The sequence below is a fragment of the Corvus cornix genome, chromosome 3 (genome assembly GCF_000738735.6).
Source record: "Corvus cornix cornix isolate S_Up_H32 chromosome 3, ASM73873v5, whole genome shotgun sequence".
Taxonomy (NCBI): domain Eukaryota; kingdom Metazoa; phylum Chordata; class Aves; order Passeriformes; family Corvidae; genus Corvus; species Corvus cornix.
The window spans coordinates 14,227,658-14,242,251 of record NC_047056.1 but is presented as its reverse complement, the minus strand read 5'-3'; the positions used below and the strand labels follow the sequence as shown (position 1 = coordinate 14,242,251).

The following is a 14,594-nucleotide window of genomic DNA, read 5'->3' as shown; positions in this document are numbered from 1 at the left end:
TCCCTGTTGTCTGGCAGCCTTTTGGAGCCGGGGTGTCTGTCTGGCAAATGCCACTGCATCTGACTGATGGCCCTGAGAGCCTCACAGAGGACCAGGCTAAAGCCTAACAAACTTGTGTTCTGTGTCTGCTAGTGGGTTTTACCTGTCATAAAGCTGTTTCCAGTTGTTTAGATATATTTGTTACTCAATAAATGCCTGATTAGATCAAGCACATAGAATTTTAATTCTGTCTGCTGCTTTTTGCAGTAGGTCTCAAATCTTGATGTCAAGAGAAGGCTTTTTATTCTGGTCTTGCTGCAGCTAATGCTTCCCCCCCCCCCCCCCCCCGCCCTCCCCTTTCTGTTGGTTCCTGTTTTTTTCTGGGTTTTTGGTTTGGGGTTTTTTTTGTCCTCTTCTGCCTTTATCTTGGACTTTCCCCAGAGAGGTTTGCAGTAACAAATAGAAAAAGTCAGGTGGAACATTTCCTTTAGTGCCTTACTCTTCAAGGTTCCCGTGATGTGTCAGAATTGATCCTACTTAGTGCATGCATATCTGCAGACGTGATTATTTAGTTCCTGCTTTTGGCAGAAAGGAGAGAGCTCTGTACTCCAGCATATAAGTAATATGTATTTGTTTGAATTCAAATTTCATTGTGTTAAAATCTTTCTGATACAGCTATCAGCAAACATTTGTTTTCAGTGTTGCTGGTTTTACTGTGCTGTAGAAGTCAAGTTAAATACAGCTTCCTATATCCTTCTTATATGAACAAATTTGCATGGCCTCTTGTCTCAGCCTTTTTCCAAATACCATACAGTCTAGAAAATTGTTTAAACCTAGAAGTATCTCAGAGTGGAGCTACTTTCTTGTTACTTGTCAACATGAAGTAGCAGAGGCAAATTTAATCTGCTATCAACCGTAGCGCTCTCATTTCTTGACTCTCAAATACTTTGCTCAGCAAACATCATTGCTATGGACATTGTACAAAACATGCTTGAGATAAATCATGTATGTTACAGTACACAAGGCTTAATGGATTACTTTTCCATTGCTCATTTTAAAATTAAACCCACCAGCTTCCTGTTTTTCTTGTCCTGAAGTCCTGTCTATCTGAGCTCTTAGATTTTCTAAAATAGCCTGTCAAAAAAAGGAATTCAGTAAAGTAACTAAAAAGTGACTTCTGCTTAACCTTTGATTTTATAAACAATTGGCTGAGTCCTAAATAGATGAAAACAGTCTATTTTTAGGCCCTAATTTAGAGAATTGATGTTTCCACATTCGCTTCGTCATAGCTGGTAGTAGTTGCTAAATTGTGAAAGCTTGTAGCTATTACACATGCTTGGAGGATTGCTGAGTGTTCTGCCATAATGCACTAAGTAGCTCAGTGTTCTGTACATTTCAATTTATAATAAGAGAGTGTAGCTGATAGCATAGACACTGAAATATTTCAAGTCTAGACTATGCCTTAAAACCCAAAAGCTATCAGCTTTTTGGTTCAGCAAGTTGGAAAATAACTGATAAGGGCAGTTGAAGTACAGCAGACTTCAAAAAGTGATGAGCTCTGAGCCAGGGTGGGTCGGGAGGTTTCAGTCACTGCTTGCCTGCCCTGTTGGGATGAGAAGGGAACTGGTGTTTGAAAGGACTGCTCAGTCCTGTCAGGTTTGAGTGGTTTGTGAGGGAGGTGACATGCAGATGGTTGTTAGATGGGGAAGATGAGTTTCTGCCACGCTGTGTGTTTAGCAAGAAGAAAGGTGATGGAGAAATAGAAAAGCAAAGTTTCCTGTCTTTAGAAAATGGCAACATTAGTATTTCAACACAGACAAAGATAATGGCCAAAAAGTTTGATGTAGCTGATGTTCTGTTGTATAGCCCTTTTGTACCTTTGGATAATAAAAATAGCTTGCTGAAGGTTTTTGAGTGGAACTACATATTGTAGTAATGGGAGGAAATTATTATGGAGCTGATACTTTTATGGCCCCTTTAATATCCCAATTCACCTTACAAATCACTGTGTTTATAAGGTCCTTCTCTTACTGCTGCTTGGGAAGAAGAACATTTTGGTTGTGTTTACTGTTGTCCTGTGTTGTTAGCCATGGAAAAAAGGAGGAATTACCTCAAACCGGGCTTGCAGACTTGAAGAATTACGTAATTGCTTTCAGTTTGTCTCTCTAACGTAATGCCAACTCTGTTTTTCAGAGCCATGGTGTCATGGAAGGGGATGTACTTTGCACTTGCACTATTCTTGGGAAGTTTCTTTGGAAGTATATTCATGCTGGGCCCTTTTCTGCCTTTGATGTTTATCTCTCCGGCCTGGTACCGCTGGATCACCGACTGCATTGTGGCCACTTGGCTCACACTCCCTGTGGTAAGTGGCAGCTTGAGCCAAGGGCTGGGCAATTGTCCATAATCCCACAATTTAGCTTGCTCACTAACACTTTGGGTTTTATTTTATGGTTTTTAAAGCTATTTATGCTTCTGTCTAAACAGGCCCTAACACACTTATTATCTGTGGAGACTTAGAGTTTAGCTCAGTGTTGTAAACCGTGTGCCTATTTACAGTCCTCCTCTTTCACAGTTTAATTTATATATCAGCTAATGCTGTGTGTTAATTTTATGCTTGAAAAGGCCTTTTTGTGATATCTCCATCCAGTGTCAGATGCAGAGAAGAGTGGGTGAAACACTACTAAACAGAAGGAGGTTTTTTAAACTGTAAACTTCCTAAATGAGTTGTCTTGTAAGCTCTTTCTTTGGACTCTGCTCCAAGTATTTTTTATTAGGAAAATTGTCCCGTCTGGTACATTGTTGTCAATCTTCACTGTTCTGTTACTTAATCATTTTAGAATTTAGCCCCTGTAGTTGAATTAGAGATAAATGTTTTCAGATGAAAAAAAAGAGTTTCCCCTAGAAACTAGGTATTCCTCACTTATAATACATGAACTTTATAGCTATATGAGTCTGGAAATCAATAATAAAGCTCTTCCCTGAATAGTTCCAAAGGAAAGGCAGTGTGAATGAGATATGTCTCTTCTTCCGTTCTCTAAAAGTGAGGGGACTTTGTTCCTCTAGGCCATTAGAGATTTGTTTAACTTTTTCTGAAGCAAAATACCATATTGGTGTGCAGAAGTATATATCTTGTGGCATAAAGGAAGCTTTATCCTTATTGTATATCAAATAGTTTCTGCTTTTGCTGTTTCTGCCTTGTGTGTTTTAAAGGGGCCTCAGCTGTTTCTTATTCTACAATTCTTGTTGTTTTTATCATTACTGAATGTAGTGAAATTAGGAGGGCAGATGTAATCACCAGTAAAGGAAATAGATGGTTATTTCTTGTCATGGTGAAATCTAACTGAGTACTGATAGTGTCACAAAATAACTCTTTCTCTGTTTGTCTTCAAATTTTTCCATAATATCAAACTCCCCAAAATCTAATACCTGTCTTTTCTTTGATTAGTTGCCTGGGCTTTATAATTCTGGGTTATTACAACTAGTTTGTGATAACTTTTGTAGTCTAGAAGTTTGACTTTTTTAGCCCACACTAGAGCTAAACCAAAACAATTTTAATATCTTTGTGAAAAGGATTCTGTCTTTTAAGAATCTTGGGGATTTATGTTCAAGAAAGGAGTCTCAAAAAGATTTTCCATCCAACCATTTTGAGGCTCGGACCTTGTTTGCCTTAGTTTTCTATTCTTACACTTGCTGCATTCTTAGTCAGGAGAAGCAGGTTCTTGGTTTGTGTCTCCAAACAATAAAGTGCTGTTGTACCAGTTGGACTCCAGCAGGGAAACTCTGACCCTGACCTCTGTGATGTAAGAAATTTCCCCCTTCCTTACTCTGCTATCACATTTTATTTCCTTTCTAGGAGAGTCAGCAGGATGGGACAGTGAGGTGGGTCTTAACTGTTCCAGTTTAGTTTGGCTTATGCTAGGCACACACAGAGTTGGCAGAAATATGAACAGAAGTCGTTTTACTTTCTAGAGCTCTGTTTAAATCCCCAGTGTTAGTTCTTTTGAGGAAGAGTGGGGAAGAGAGGGTAAGGAGGTAATTTGAAGCCTTTTTATGTTAAGGCCTATAGAGGTCCTGTGGTATTTTGCTGGTTTCATTTTCTGTGCTGGCTGGGTAGGACAGTGTGCTGCCAGTGACCCTGACCTTAGGGGAAATAGATTTGTGCAGCTGATCTCTCTTTAGATTACCTACCAAGTTATAATCCATACTGTCTCAGTTATATTCCTACATGATAGTATTCCTGGAAAACCAGGGAAAGGTAAGTTTAATGCAGTGATGATAATAGAGTGCTTTTTAAGAAGTGCTGCTTAATTGTTGTTTCCTCTTCCATTAAACACTGCTATTACTGCAGGAAAGCTGGCTGCTTTATTAGAAAACAGAAGTTTGTTTACCAGTTGTAATGTGAGTGAATAAGTGAAATTATATAATTCAAATTAATTTTTATTGCTAATGGGGTGATGCTTTTCTTCTGGGAGTAAAGCCATAAAACTGCAATACTATTTCTAGGCCTTGCTGGAAATGGTGTGTGGTGCCAAGGTGGTTGTCACTGGAGATGGATTTGTTCCTGGAGAAAAGAGTGTCATTATCATGAACCATCGCACACGAATGGACTGGATGTTCCTGTGGAACTGCCTGCTGCGATACAGCTACCTCAGACTTGAAAAAATCTGTCTCAAATCCAGTCTCAAAAGCATTCCGGGATTTGGTATGTCACTAAACCCTTTAATTTGAAAGGAAAGTATGTTTAAATTATGTCCAGCACAGTTCATAACCTGCTAAAAGACATAGGTTTAAATTCTGTTTCAGTATTTAAAAAAAACCTTGTGTAAAATATGTGGCATGTAGAGCGATTAAACCATAAATCTCCAGAGGACACCTGGACTACATGCCTAAACATTTCTTTTTAAAGATACTGCATGTGCTGCTGTTGCTTGTAGGTAAAAATATTTCTGCTTTACAGACCAAAAGCATTTTTCAAGATGATGAAAAATGATTTTCAGTTTTTCAAAGTCTCTTTCAGCATTGTGGTTTGGGTGCCATTTCACCCCACGTTGCAAATGCTCTCATCAAGCTTCTTTCTTCATTATCCAATGTATACTATTGTGAAGATTAAAAAAAAAAAGCTCTGTAGGCAATTGCAAAGTTAATGGTTCATTTTAATAACTAATTTTAAATTGAACTTGGCTGTGCAATATATGCTGTGCAGGATGTGAAATCATCAGGATTTATAGTGATGTAGGCTGGAAACAGATCTGAGTTGCACGTATTCAGAGAAATTGCTTCAGATAGTCCAAAAATTGTTGCACGAATGGTTTCTGAATAAATAGGCAGACTTATCTGAAATAAAAGCATCTCTGCATTTTATTTATCTCTTAGATTTATTTGCTGTTTTATACAAAACTAGCTTGGGCAGGATATGCGTCAACTTTATGATGTTGAACGAGTAACCTTATTTATGGTTGCCTTTTGTCAGGCCATTTATCTGAACAGATAATTTTGGCAGGATTCCATCCTGAGGAGCTCTCCTGTGGTTGCATTGTATTGCATTCACTGCTGCATTGTGTTGCATTCAGTCCTCTTTAAGTAAGAGCAGCAACAGGGTAATATGCTTTTTTTCCCCTAACAGCCAAATGTTAAGGTCAATTTTGCTTGACAAAAGACAAATCTCTTTTAATGTGACAGGAATTGAGAAAATGCATATTTAGGTATCTTCATTATACAGCAGAGATGTTTTGAAATCTTGGAATCAGCTGCATATGCGACTTTTTAAAGCAATGGTGGAAGATGAAGTCAGGCATATACTGGGGAAGATTCATAGCTTTCTCTCTTCAAAAGTAACATATGTTTTGTTATTAAAAAAAACATTTGTGTGTGTGCTTTTTGATGCCTCTAATAAAACTGGAAGATCAGCTCCAGGAGCTTGGATGCTAAGCTATGCTTGGTAAAATTTAGTTCCTGAAATAGTGTTAGAAGTTCTTCAGATTGACTTTTTTTAAAAAAAATTCAATTCTCAGTTCTCTGCATAAACTGAGCACATCTAATAGATTTGATCAGTGGGCTCAGGCAGATGGATCTGTGTCAGGTCAATATTGACAGACCACGATGCCATCTTTGTTCTGATGTAGCAGCTTAAGCTGCTAACAAAATTCTGGGCTCGTACTCCACTTTGTGATGTAGAGATGATGCAGGCAGACATTTGCTCCTCTTGTTTGCATTACAGGATGACAATTTCTGGTGGTAGAGCTGACACCTGGGTCTGGAGTGTTATAAACCACTATTTTTATGCCAGATCCCCAAGAATGGTCCACAATACATGGACTTTGAGGACTCTCTTTGCAATTTTGTGAATTATAGCTTATTTTTCAGTAAACTGTTATTGTTGGGTTATTAGTCACAGGAAGGGAATTCAGCTAAACTGCATCCTTCACTGAAGCCATAATGTCCTAAAATTCTGAAAGATAAGCTTCTGCTTTATCATAGTGTATCTAAAAACAGGCCTTAGAAATGCATGTGTCTGTGTTCAGTCAGGCTGTGGTTTGGGTGGCATTTTCTTGCAAAAATAAAGTATTCTGTATAGCCATGTAAATAGGGTATTGTTGGAAAGTGGCACTCCTGGATTAAATGAAGATTGATGGAAAAAGATGAATCTGTATGAAGTTTGTTGGGGCAGGATCACTGCAGAGAATAGTGTCTAAAAAGGACAACCCTGAATCTCATCAGTGACAGTAGAATTTCTCCCACTTACTGCTCCCAGCCTTGCTGTGTTATGTGATAGACCCTTAATAAGTGTTTATCAGGTTTTGGGTTTGTTTTTTGTGTCCTGTGGTTTTTAACTAAAAGTTCCATTTTATGAGCTTGTAAAAGCCAGAAGATCACTTGGAAATCAACCAGACAATTTCAGTGCACTGCATGTTATTGATATTTAGATGTTGGTCATTTAAGATATAATATTTGTGGAAATTCAAGGAGCTACTCTCATCATGTCTTTCAGTTTTATCTTTTCATATATTTATATGGATTATTTGTACATAGTCAAGTGTATAGGATTAGGGAAGTTTGATATACTGGCTAAATGTAACTTCTAATAAATCTTAACCTAGTGGTAGTCATGCTTGGTGTTTCAGAAGTATTTGAGTGAATATGCCATATTTCTTTCAGTGAAATATTTTGGTGATCTTTCAAAGGCTTTTTTTTTTTTTAAACAAGCATTGAAGTTAAAATTATGTTTAAGATAAGGTTTGTAATGCAAATCTTCCATATCCATATTTCTGAAAGCCTTACTGTACTCAGCATAGCAGGTTTGTTGTCATAAGTAGTTTCCCATTTGGGTGTAAAAATAGGTCTGTGAGAGATTATGCTCTTTCCAATGGCACATATGATAGGTGAAGGGCAAAGCTGGGAATGGAAATAGATGCAGAGTTCTTCTGGCCCCTTTTGTAGGTTAAAAGTGTAAAGGTATCAGATTTAATGAGTCTGTATTACAAATAGGCAGTTATTTTCTAGTTAATTATAATTAAAATCAGAGGATTCAGTATTTCAAGGAGACACATTGAGTCATTTATCTAGTTCTTAAGTTATTAATTCTTTGCATTCCAGTGTATGAAAAAAACCTTAAAATTGATTAAAGGTGAGCTTTAAAAAAAGAAGTCCAAAGAAAAACAGATGGTCCTTTCTTCCTGGAACTGTAGCTTTGACTTGATGAATTGTGTGCAGTAAAGTTTTCAAAAAGAGATATTACGTTTCAGTAATCTCAATTTCAGAAACATTCTTGCTGCATTTCAGTACATCTTGCCAAAGCTGGTGTCTCGAGGGAGCACTACTCTGCTCTTGGCTCTTGCTGCAGTTTCTCATCTGACATCATCAGAAGCTACTGACACATTCTGCAGTATCAGTTTTCAAGGAGAATTTCTAATGGCATTGACAGTTTCCTGCATGGTCTGACATGATAGGGCTTCTCTACAGTACTTGTAATGGATAGGAACAATTAATATTCTCATCTATTCTCAATTAATGAGGAGTGGTTTTGGAAGTGATACCGATCCTGGTGCAGTCATGTTCAGAATGTGCTATGGAATACTGTTCTAGTAGGTACCAAGGAACATACAAGGTATGTTAGATGTCAGTGTTAGATGACAAGATAATGACCAGGAGATAGTTTTGATTTTTTCTTAATAGTTTCATTTGTGAAAGTCTTCTTGTGATAACCAGTAAGACTTCACTGGAAAGAGGTATGTGTTTTAATGATGGACAAAATGTTTTGGATGAGCTTCAACTAATATTTGAATTTTAGTGGTTAAATGTGCCTCAACATGTATGTGAAAAATAAATTGAAATTTGGGGTTAATTTGAGCACTATCAGATAAATTTTTGGAAAAGTGAGAGAGGCTAACCAGAGGGACTAATGTCAGTGCATGGATGCCACATGAGATAATATTAGTTCTAGTTTTGCTTAGTGCAGATGGAAAAGATAAATACCATCATAATTCAGTGTACAAATGTAAAGTATGCAGGTGTTGCAGGCACCATTGATGGACATATCTTGAAGACTTCCCTGTTTTGCAAAGGCTCACTAAGGCTGCTAAAGGAGGGAATTATAGTTGAAGCACACTGGGACAGGAACAGGTAAGGAAAAGACAAGGTGACAAAGAAAAAAGAGGAGAAACAAGCAAAGCTGACAAGCCTGGAGTAGTTAGGAGCAAAGATAACCGAGTGACTGTCCAGATCTTTATCTCTGGATTCAAGTTATTCTGTGGCTAACACTGCTCTCAGAGAAGATTGCAAGATGTAGGAGCTTTTTAGTTGTTTTTCACTCATCTGTTCACTCACATGTTGTAGCTCTCAAAGGCTCAAGTTAAGTACCAGGGGAAAAAAAAGGACGTTTGCTCTATTTCAGCACTGGGCTTAGCCCCACCAATCTTTTACTACACGTCAGTTGATCCATTATAGCTGTCCAAGTGTGCGAGCCTCGCCTGAAGCAAGCTCAAAGTAATTTGAGTCATCTTAGTTTTCAATGAAGCAGGGCAAAACAACTCAAATTATCCTGCCTTTGCCACGGGCTAAGAGCATGCACACCGACAGCTATGATGGATCAGCTACCATGAAGTAAAATATTGTTGTCACTAAGCCTAGAAAATTTTAACACTTAACTCAATTGGAGTATAGCTAAAGCAGCGTGCTGTGGAGGATCTGTACACATTTATACCGGCATGGAAGTGTTCGTGCTGCCACAGCTACTTCCATAGGTAGGGATGGAAATGCTGCAGCATAAAGCTTCTTTGTTCAGGCTATAGCTGGATTTACATTAAAGTTCTTACCAACAGAGCGTATTAGTTTAAAACATTTAAACTGTAGCCTACTGAACTTTATAGTATAGTTCCTGTGTCAAGTATCTTACATTAAAATAGGCTGAGAATTTTGAGGAGCTGTGATGTTTTGTCTTCTAGCAATTCAATTACGAGCTGCCAGACTTAATTACCATAGAGTTGTTATCCTACGTGATTTTGAGAGTAGAAGTTGAAAAGTATGCTCTCTAATGGCAAGCACAATTGTTATTCTGCCAGTTTTTCCGGGTGAAGACTCTCTTGAAGAAGTTTTAAGTGTGAATGAAGGATTATTACTTTGCACCAGAAATGCAGCTTAAGTTGGCTGTAACTTTATATGCTATTTTTTTTCTTTTGTAAGGAAGAAAAGCTTAGGGGCCTGTTTCCCAGCTTGTCTTATCCAGCAAAGGCATAAGAAGTTTCTCCCACCCCGTCAGGGAAAAAAAAAATCCCACAACCAAAGCCAACTCGCCTGTGTTCCATTAAACTTTCCTTATCCTTTCTATGTAGTAAGGACTCCATTTGCTCTCTACCCCTTTGCCTCTCCAAAATGCACATCAAAAGTGTGAGATCAGATGCTAACTTCTTTCATTCTCCCCATTTTATAAACAATAAGTGATAGAGGGAGAGGTTGTTTTGTCCAAGCTCACAGAACAAATAAGAGCAGAATTCGGTTGGTGCGTTTTCCCAACTTGCATTCCTTTGCTGTTATCAGTGGGTTATGCAGCATCTGTACAGCTCAGCTCCTCAGGCTGGGTTACCTGCATGGCCCTCCATGGAGGAGATGGAGCATCTGAAGAGGATGCAGGCCTTTGGAAGAGCTATTTCATTTGTAGAATCTCTCCCCATTCCTGACTGGCAGTTCAGATGACACATCTGTGGGAGAGTCTCACACTTTGGTAGAGCCTGCTTGTTCTTCCTCACAGTCTCACAACTGGAGGTTGTTTTCTTCATGTCTTTGGAGATTTTAGAGTGACGTGGGGCTTTTCTCCAGATACGTATTGGGCAAGACTCATCTCTTTTAATATTTAGGTTTTCATGTGCTGTTTCACTGTATTGATGTATTTTTAAAATGCATCAGAAAAAGCAACTTTCCAGCCATCCCAGAGCCTTTGCTTTAGTTTGCTTTACTTTTGAGTGATGTTATGTTATGGTGTTCTGATCTTACACAGTGCATCAAATCAAATAAAATTCAAAGTATTATTTTAAGATGGATACTGTAACTGAAGCAGTTTAATAGTCCATGATGACATTTATAGCATTTTGTGAATAGCACTAATATAATGGTAGAGTTAATCATCTAATTGTCCATATTCTATTAAAATGGCATAATTTAGGAAATGAAATGAATTTTCAAATATGAAGTGTCCAAATAACATCCTTCTGAACCACAATTAAGGCACTGAATATTAAAAGAATATTTTCCAAGAAAATGGTCTATCTCTGGATGCTTTATATACATACATATCCTGCTACTACTGTAATGAGTTTTTCCCAGATGCTTTCACACACTCTGTGTGTGTTCCTTGGCTGCGAGATACCAATTATTCAATGGAATATTCTTTCTAGAAGGTTCCACAGTTGTGTTTTCACAGGTGAGACACAGGCCACTGTATCTGACTAGCTCGTTGACAGCATTGTTCTTGTCCTGACGAGGAAATCTTGTACTGCAAACCTTGTTTGAAGAAGCTTCTTATTGTGTTGTAAGTAAACAATAAGCTAAAGCAGGGGTTTGTACTGGCACATCCTATATTCTTCCACAAGAGAATGAAGCAGAGTACAGGAAATGCAGAAAGTGTTAATATTTGAATGTGACTGAAATGGACGTAAAATTTGGAATAATTTGGTACTGAAACAAATGCATGAGAACAAGGAAAAAAAGGTTTAGGCTTCACATACATTGGAAGAGATGATTATCTGTAGGATACATGGTAGACTACATGGGATGTATATGTATGAAATACATAAACTGGACATGACTGTAAAAATAATTTTAAACCCATGTAGATTAATATTCAGAATCTGATAGGGCAAGGCAGTAGCAAAAGCATGGTGGTTTTTAAATGGACACCTCACAAATAGATGGAATCAAATTAACAAATAGACTAAATTAGATGATTCACTATAAAACAAGGAACACTACTGTGAATTTATATTGGTGAATTTTATGTCTTAGTTTATCTTGTAATTTGCTCGAAAGAATTCACCCAATCAGGTAGTAATCATTCAATTCATTATACTCCTATTAACTAAATTATTGGAAAAGAGCATGTTTAAAGAAAACTTGCCAGGAGCAGAGATTGTGCTTTACAAGATTGTTTCAAGAAGCATTTTTTTCTTTATTTTCCTAGTTTGTGCACTCAAACCATTACATTAAACATAAAAAAAAGGAAAAAAAATTGCTTTGGGCTTTTAGACATAAAACTATCTAGGAAATAGGAACAACAGCAAAATGCCCAATTCTAATTGAATTTGCAGAAACATGCTTATCAGTCTATACTGATTAAAACTCAGCAGTGAATATGCACAGTAACTTTATGCCCTGGCTTCCTGTGTGATTTTCTATGTGCCAGCATCTTTTCAATACCCACGGATCTTTGAAACAGGGAACATTCAGAACTGCGTACTTGTCACCTTGTGGTAATTTTATGCAGCAAAACACTTGGAGTAACAAACTGTTAATGGGCCCAATTATTTTGGGATCATGAGCTTCCAAGTGATTTCCCTTATTAAGCCGGGATGTCTGGTTCCCTGATGCCTCAAAAGCCCTGATCAGGACCAGAACCCTGTTGAATTCAGGCACACCGAGTAAGGCTTTTATTTTTGACCAAGATAATGCTATGAAAAACCAGTGAATAATGCAGTGGAAGAAAAGAGAGAGGATGAATAGATATAATAGCAAACCCCATAGTTGGGCCTTTTACCTTCCTGCTTGTTTCTGTAGTTTTGAATCATTTGTTGAATTTGTTTGCAGGGGGTTTAGTATTATTTGTTGTTACATTGCTACAGGTAACATACATGGATACCATTTTCTTTAGGGGTGTTTGTGTGTGTTTGCTTTCAATATCAGCCATAATATCCCTTTAGAGATGTGACATTTTGGGGGATATCTAATTTCTGAGGTTATGTATATAAAATTCTGAAACAAAACCCAACAAAGATTTTTTTTTTTGGCACAACTCAGCTCTTTTTCTCTTTTGTTCATTGCCACATCCATCCTTGGTATCTGCTTACTTCCAAAGTACCTTTGCAATGAAAACGCACTCCAGAAATTTCAGCTTTGAGTGTTGTTTTCTTCTAAAGGATTTTGGGGTGAGGAAAATAGAAATACAGGGTCTTAGAATTTAAAAAGCTTTAGACTTGGAGCTAGCATTTTTAATACAATGCTGCAAATTCTCGACCTGCATGAGCTGGAGTTTGCTTTATCCCCAAGGCAGTAAGGGAATTCTGATGAACAGCACATCTCTCTGTTTCAATAGCTGGCTTTTCTTTTTGTGCAAGCACTTTTTTTTCTGTGTAGAATTATATCCTGATAGGATACATATCATTACCGTGTCTGTGTTCCTAGAGATTTTAAGCCGCCTTGTTTATTTTTCAGCTCTGAAAAGTTGATTTAAAGGTCGATGTGGCTAGCTATTCTCTCTGGTAGGTTTTTGCACTGCTGTTTGGCAATTTTGAACAAGAGCTGTGCAGTGTGATGCTTTTTGTATGCTTTCCCAAGCAATGTTAGTCATCCAAAATGTCGGCTCCTATAAGAAGATTATTTTAGCAAAGAAATAGATGTGCATTGTTATGGTTTCTTTAGCTTTGCTGTTTCTCTGCTGTGTTTTTGTCATCGATGATTTCTTAAGAATCTGCAAATCCAAAGGCAGCCGTTTTTCCCCAGTCAAGTAAATGCTGCTTTTGTTAGGAAAATTTCTGTTGTCCAGGAGCTTTTAGACAACCAGAAAAGCTGTGCAAAAAGAGTAAAATATATTTAATTTTGTCGAACAATATGTTGACCTAAACTGAACAGCAGATCTCACTGCAGGCTGCACATGAGAAGGGACTGCCTTCTGCTGCTTATTCATAAATCTTACTGATTAGCAAAACCTTTCATTCTACCCATTGATTTACTGAATTCCTCCTGTTTCCCCATGCATTCCCATTTGGCTCCCACATCATGTCTTGGACTTGTTACGTGTTGTTTCTGCAGCAGCACAATGCAGACACACTGGAATTGAAATCAAAGCAAGAGCTGCTTTTGCTTTGTTCAAAGGCAGACATCTGTGTGGGGTTTCCTTTCCCACTTCACACTGGTGGGATGGTGAGACACGTGAACAGCAGGCACTGTCCCCACTGCTGCATGAACCAGGGCTTTACAGAAATCAGAAATTCGTGGTTTTGTTGCCTGGAGGCCTTGAAGCATGAGCAAATGTGGAAATTTTTCCACTGTCATAGATGGTAAAATAGCTTGGCCCTGGGTGCTGTGCTGGAGTAAGTCGGGAGGAAACCTGGGTCCTTTACTCTTAGTCATCTATCTGTTAGATAATCTCTTCTTATTTGAACACTCAGGACTGTTCTATGTAATTAGATAAACACTTAAAGATAGACACATTCTTCCAGAACACTGGATGTTATTTATTGGAAAGGTTAGAAAATCAAACCTGTTGTTTATCTTAAAAACTGGATGCCTCCCAACTCCTTTCCCACTCCTTTTCCCTGACATCGTACTGTCATTACATTACTGCCTCTGTTTAATTATTCATAGCCCATCTATAACACCACCACTTAGAGCAGAAATGGGCAACTACTGCACTATATCCTCTGCTTTATGCAGTTTGGTCAGGTAAAGTACAAGTCACCCAAGCAACATCTTTTGCTAGCAGCTAAAGGTGTTTATAATTTGATGCTCACAGTGCTATTGAAGAATGATAGCTAGAGTGAGTTTATGTGCAAGTTTTGATATAATTTAAAGCCTTGTGCTGCATGAAGAAAGGTAGGAGAAAGGATGGGATCTGGCAGTATTTTCCGTATTCCCTTTGTTATGGTCCAAAATCACTCCTAAGGAGCTGCTGACCTGGGAAAGTATCAGCAGGCTTCCTTAAGTAAGCATTTATTTTGCTTTTTGCTTCCATTCTTTCAGCCTACAGACTCTGATGCAATGAGAACACAAGGACTGAATAATTTAGGCCTGATGTGTGATACCACACAATAAAATGGTACCTGTACTTGGCACAGTACAGGTTTCCATGTACTAACTTATGTGTAGTGTCCTGCCTATGTAAAACACATAAAAAGGTCTGGGCTGAGGACTAA

At 38.0% G+C, this 14,594-nt stretch overlaps 1 protein-coding gene across 4 annotated transcripts in view; it reads left to right on the top strand.

Moving 5' to 3' along the window:
* Positions 1-14,594, top strand: part of LCLAT1 (lysocardiolipin acyltransferase 1) — a 113,200-nt gene that overhangs the window by 36,062 nt on the left and 62,544 nt on the right. For all 4 annotated transcript variants that reach the window (XM_010393504.4, XM_019282448.3, XM_010393505.4 and 1 more), the window contains 2 exons: positions 2,173-2,341; positions 4,483-4,681. In XM_010393504.4, the coding sequence (XP_010391806.1) occupies positions 2,177-2,341; positions 4,483-4,681 (364 nt within the window). In that variant the 5' untranslated portion in view covers positions 2,173-2,176. The remainder of the gene's footprint in view (positions 1-2,172; positions 2,342-4,482; positions 4,682-14,594) is intronic.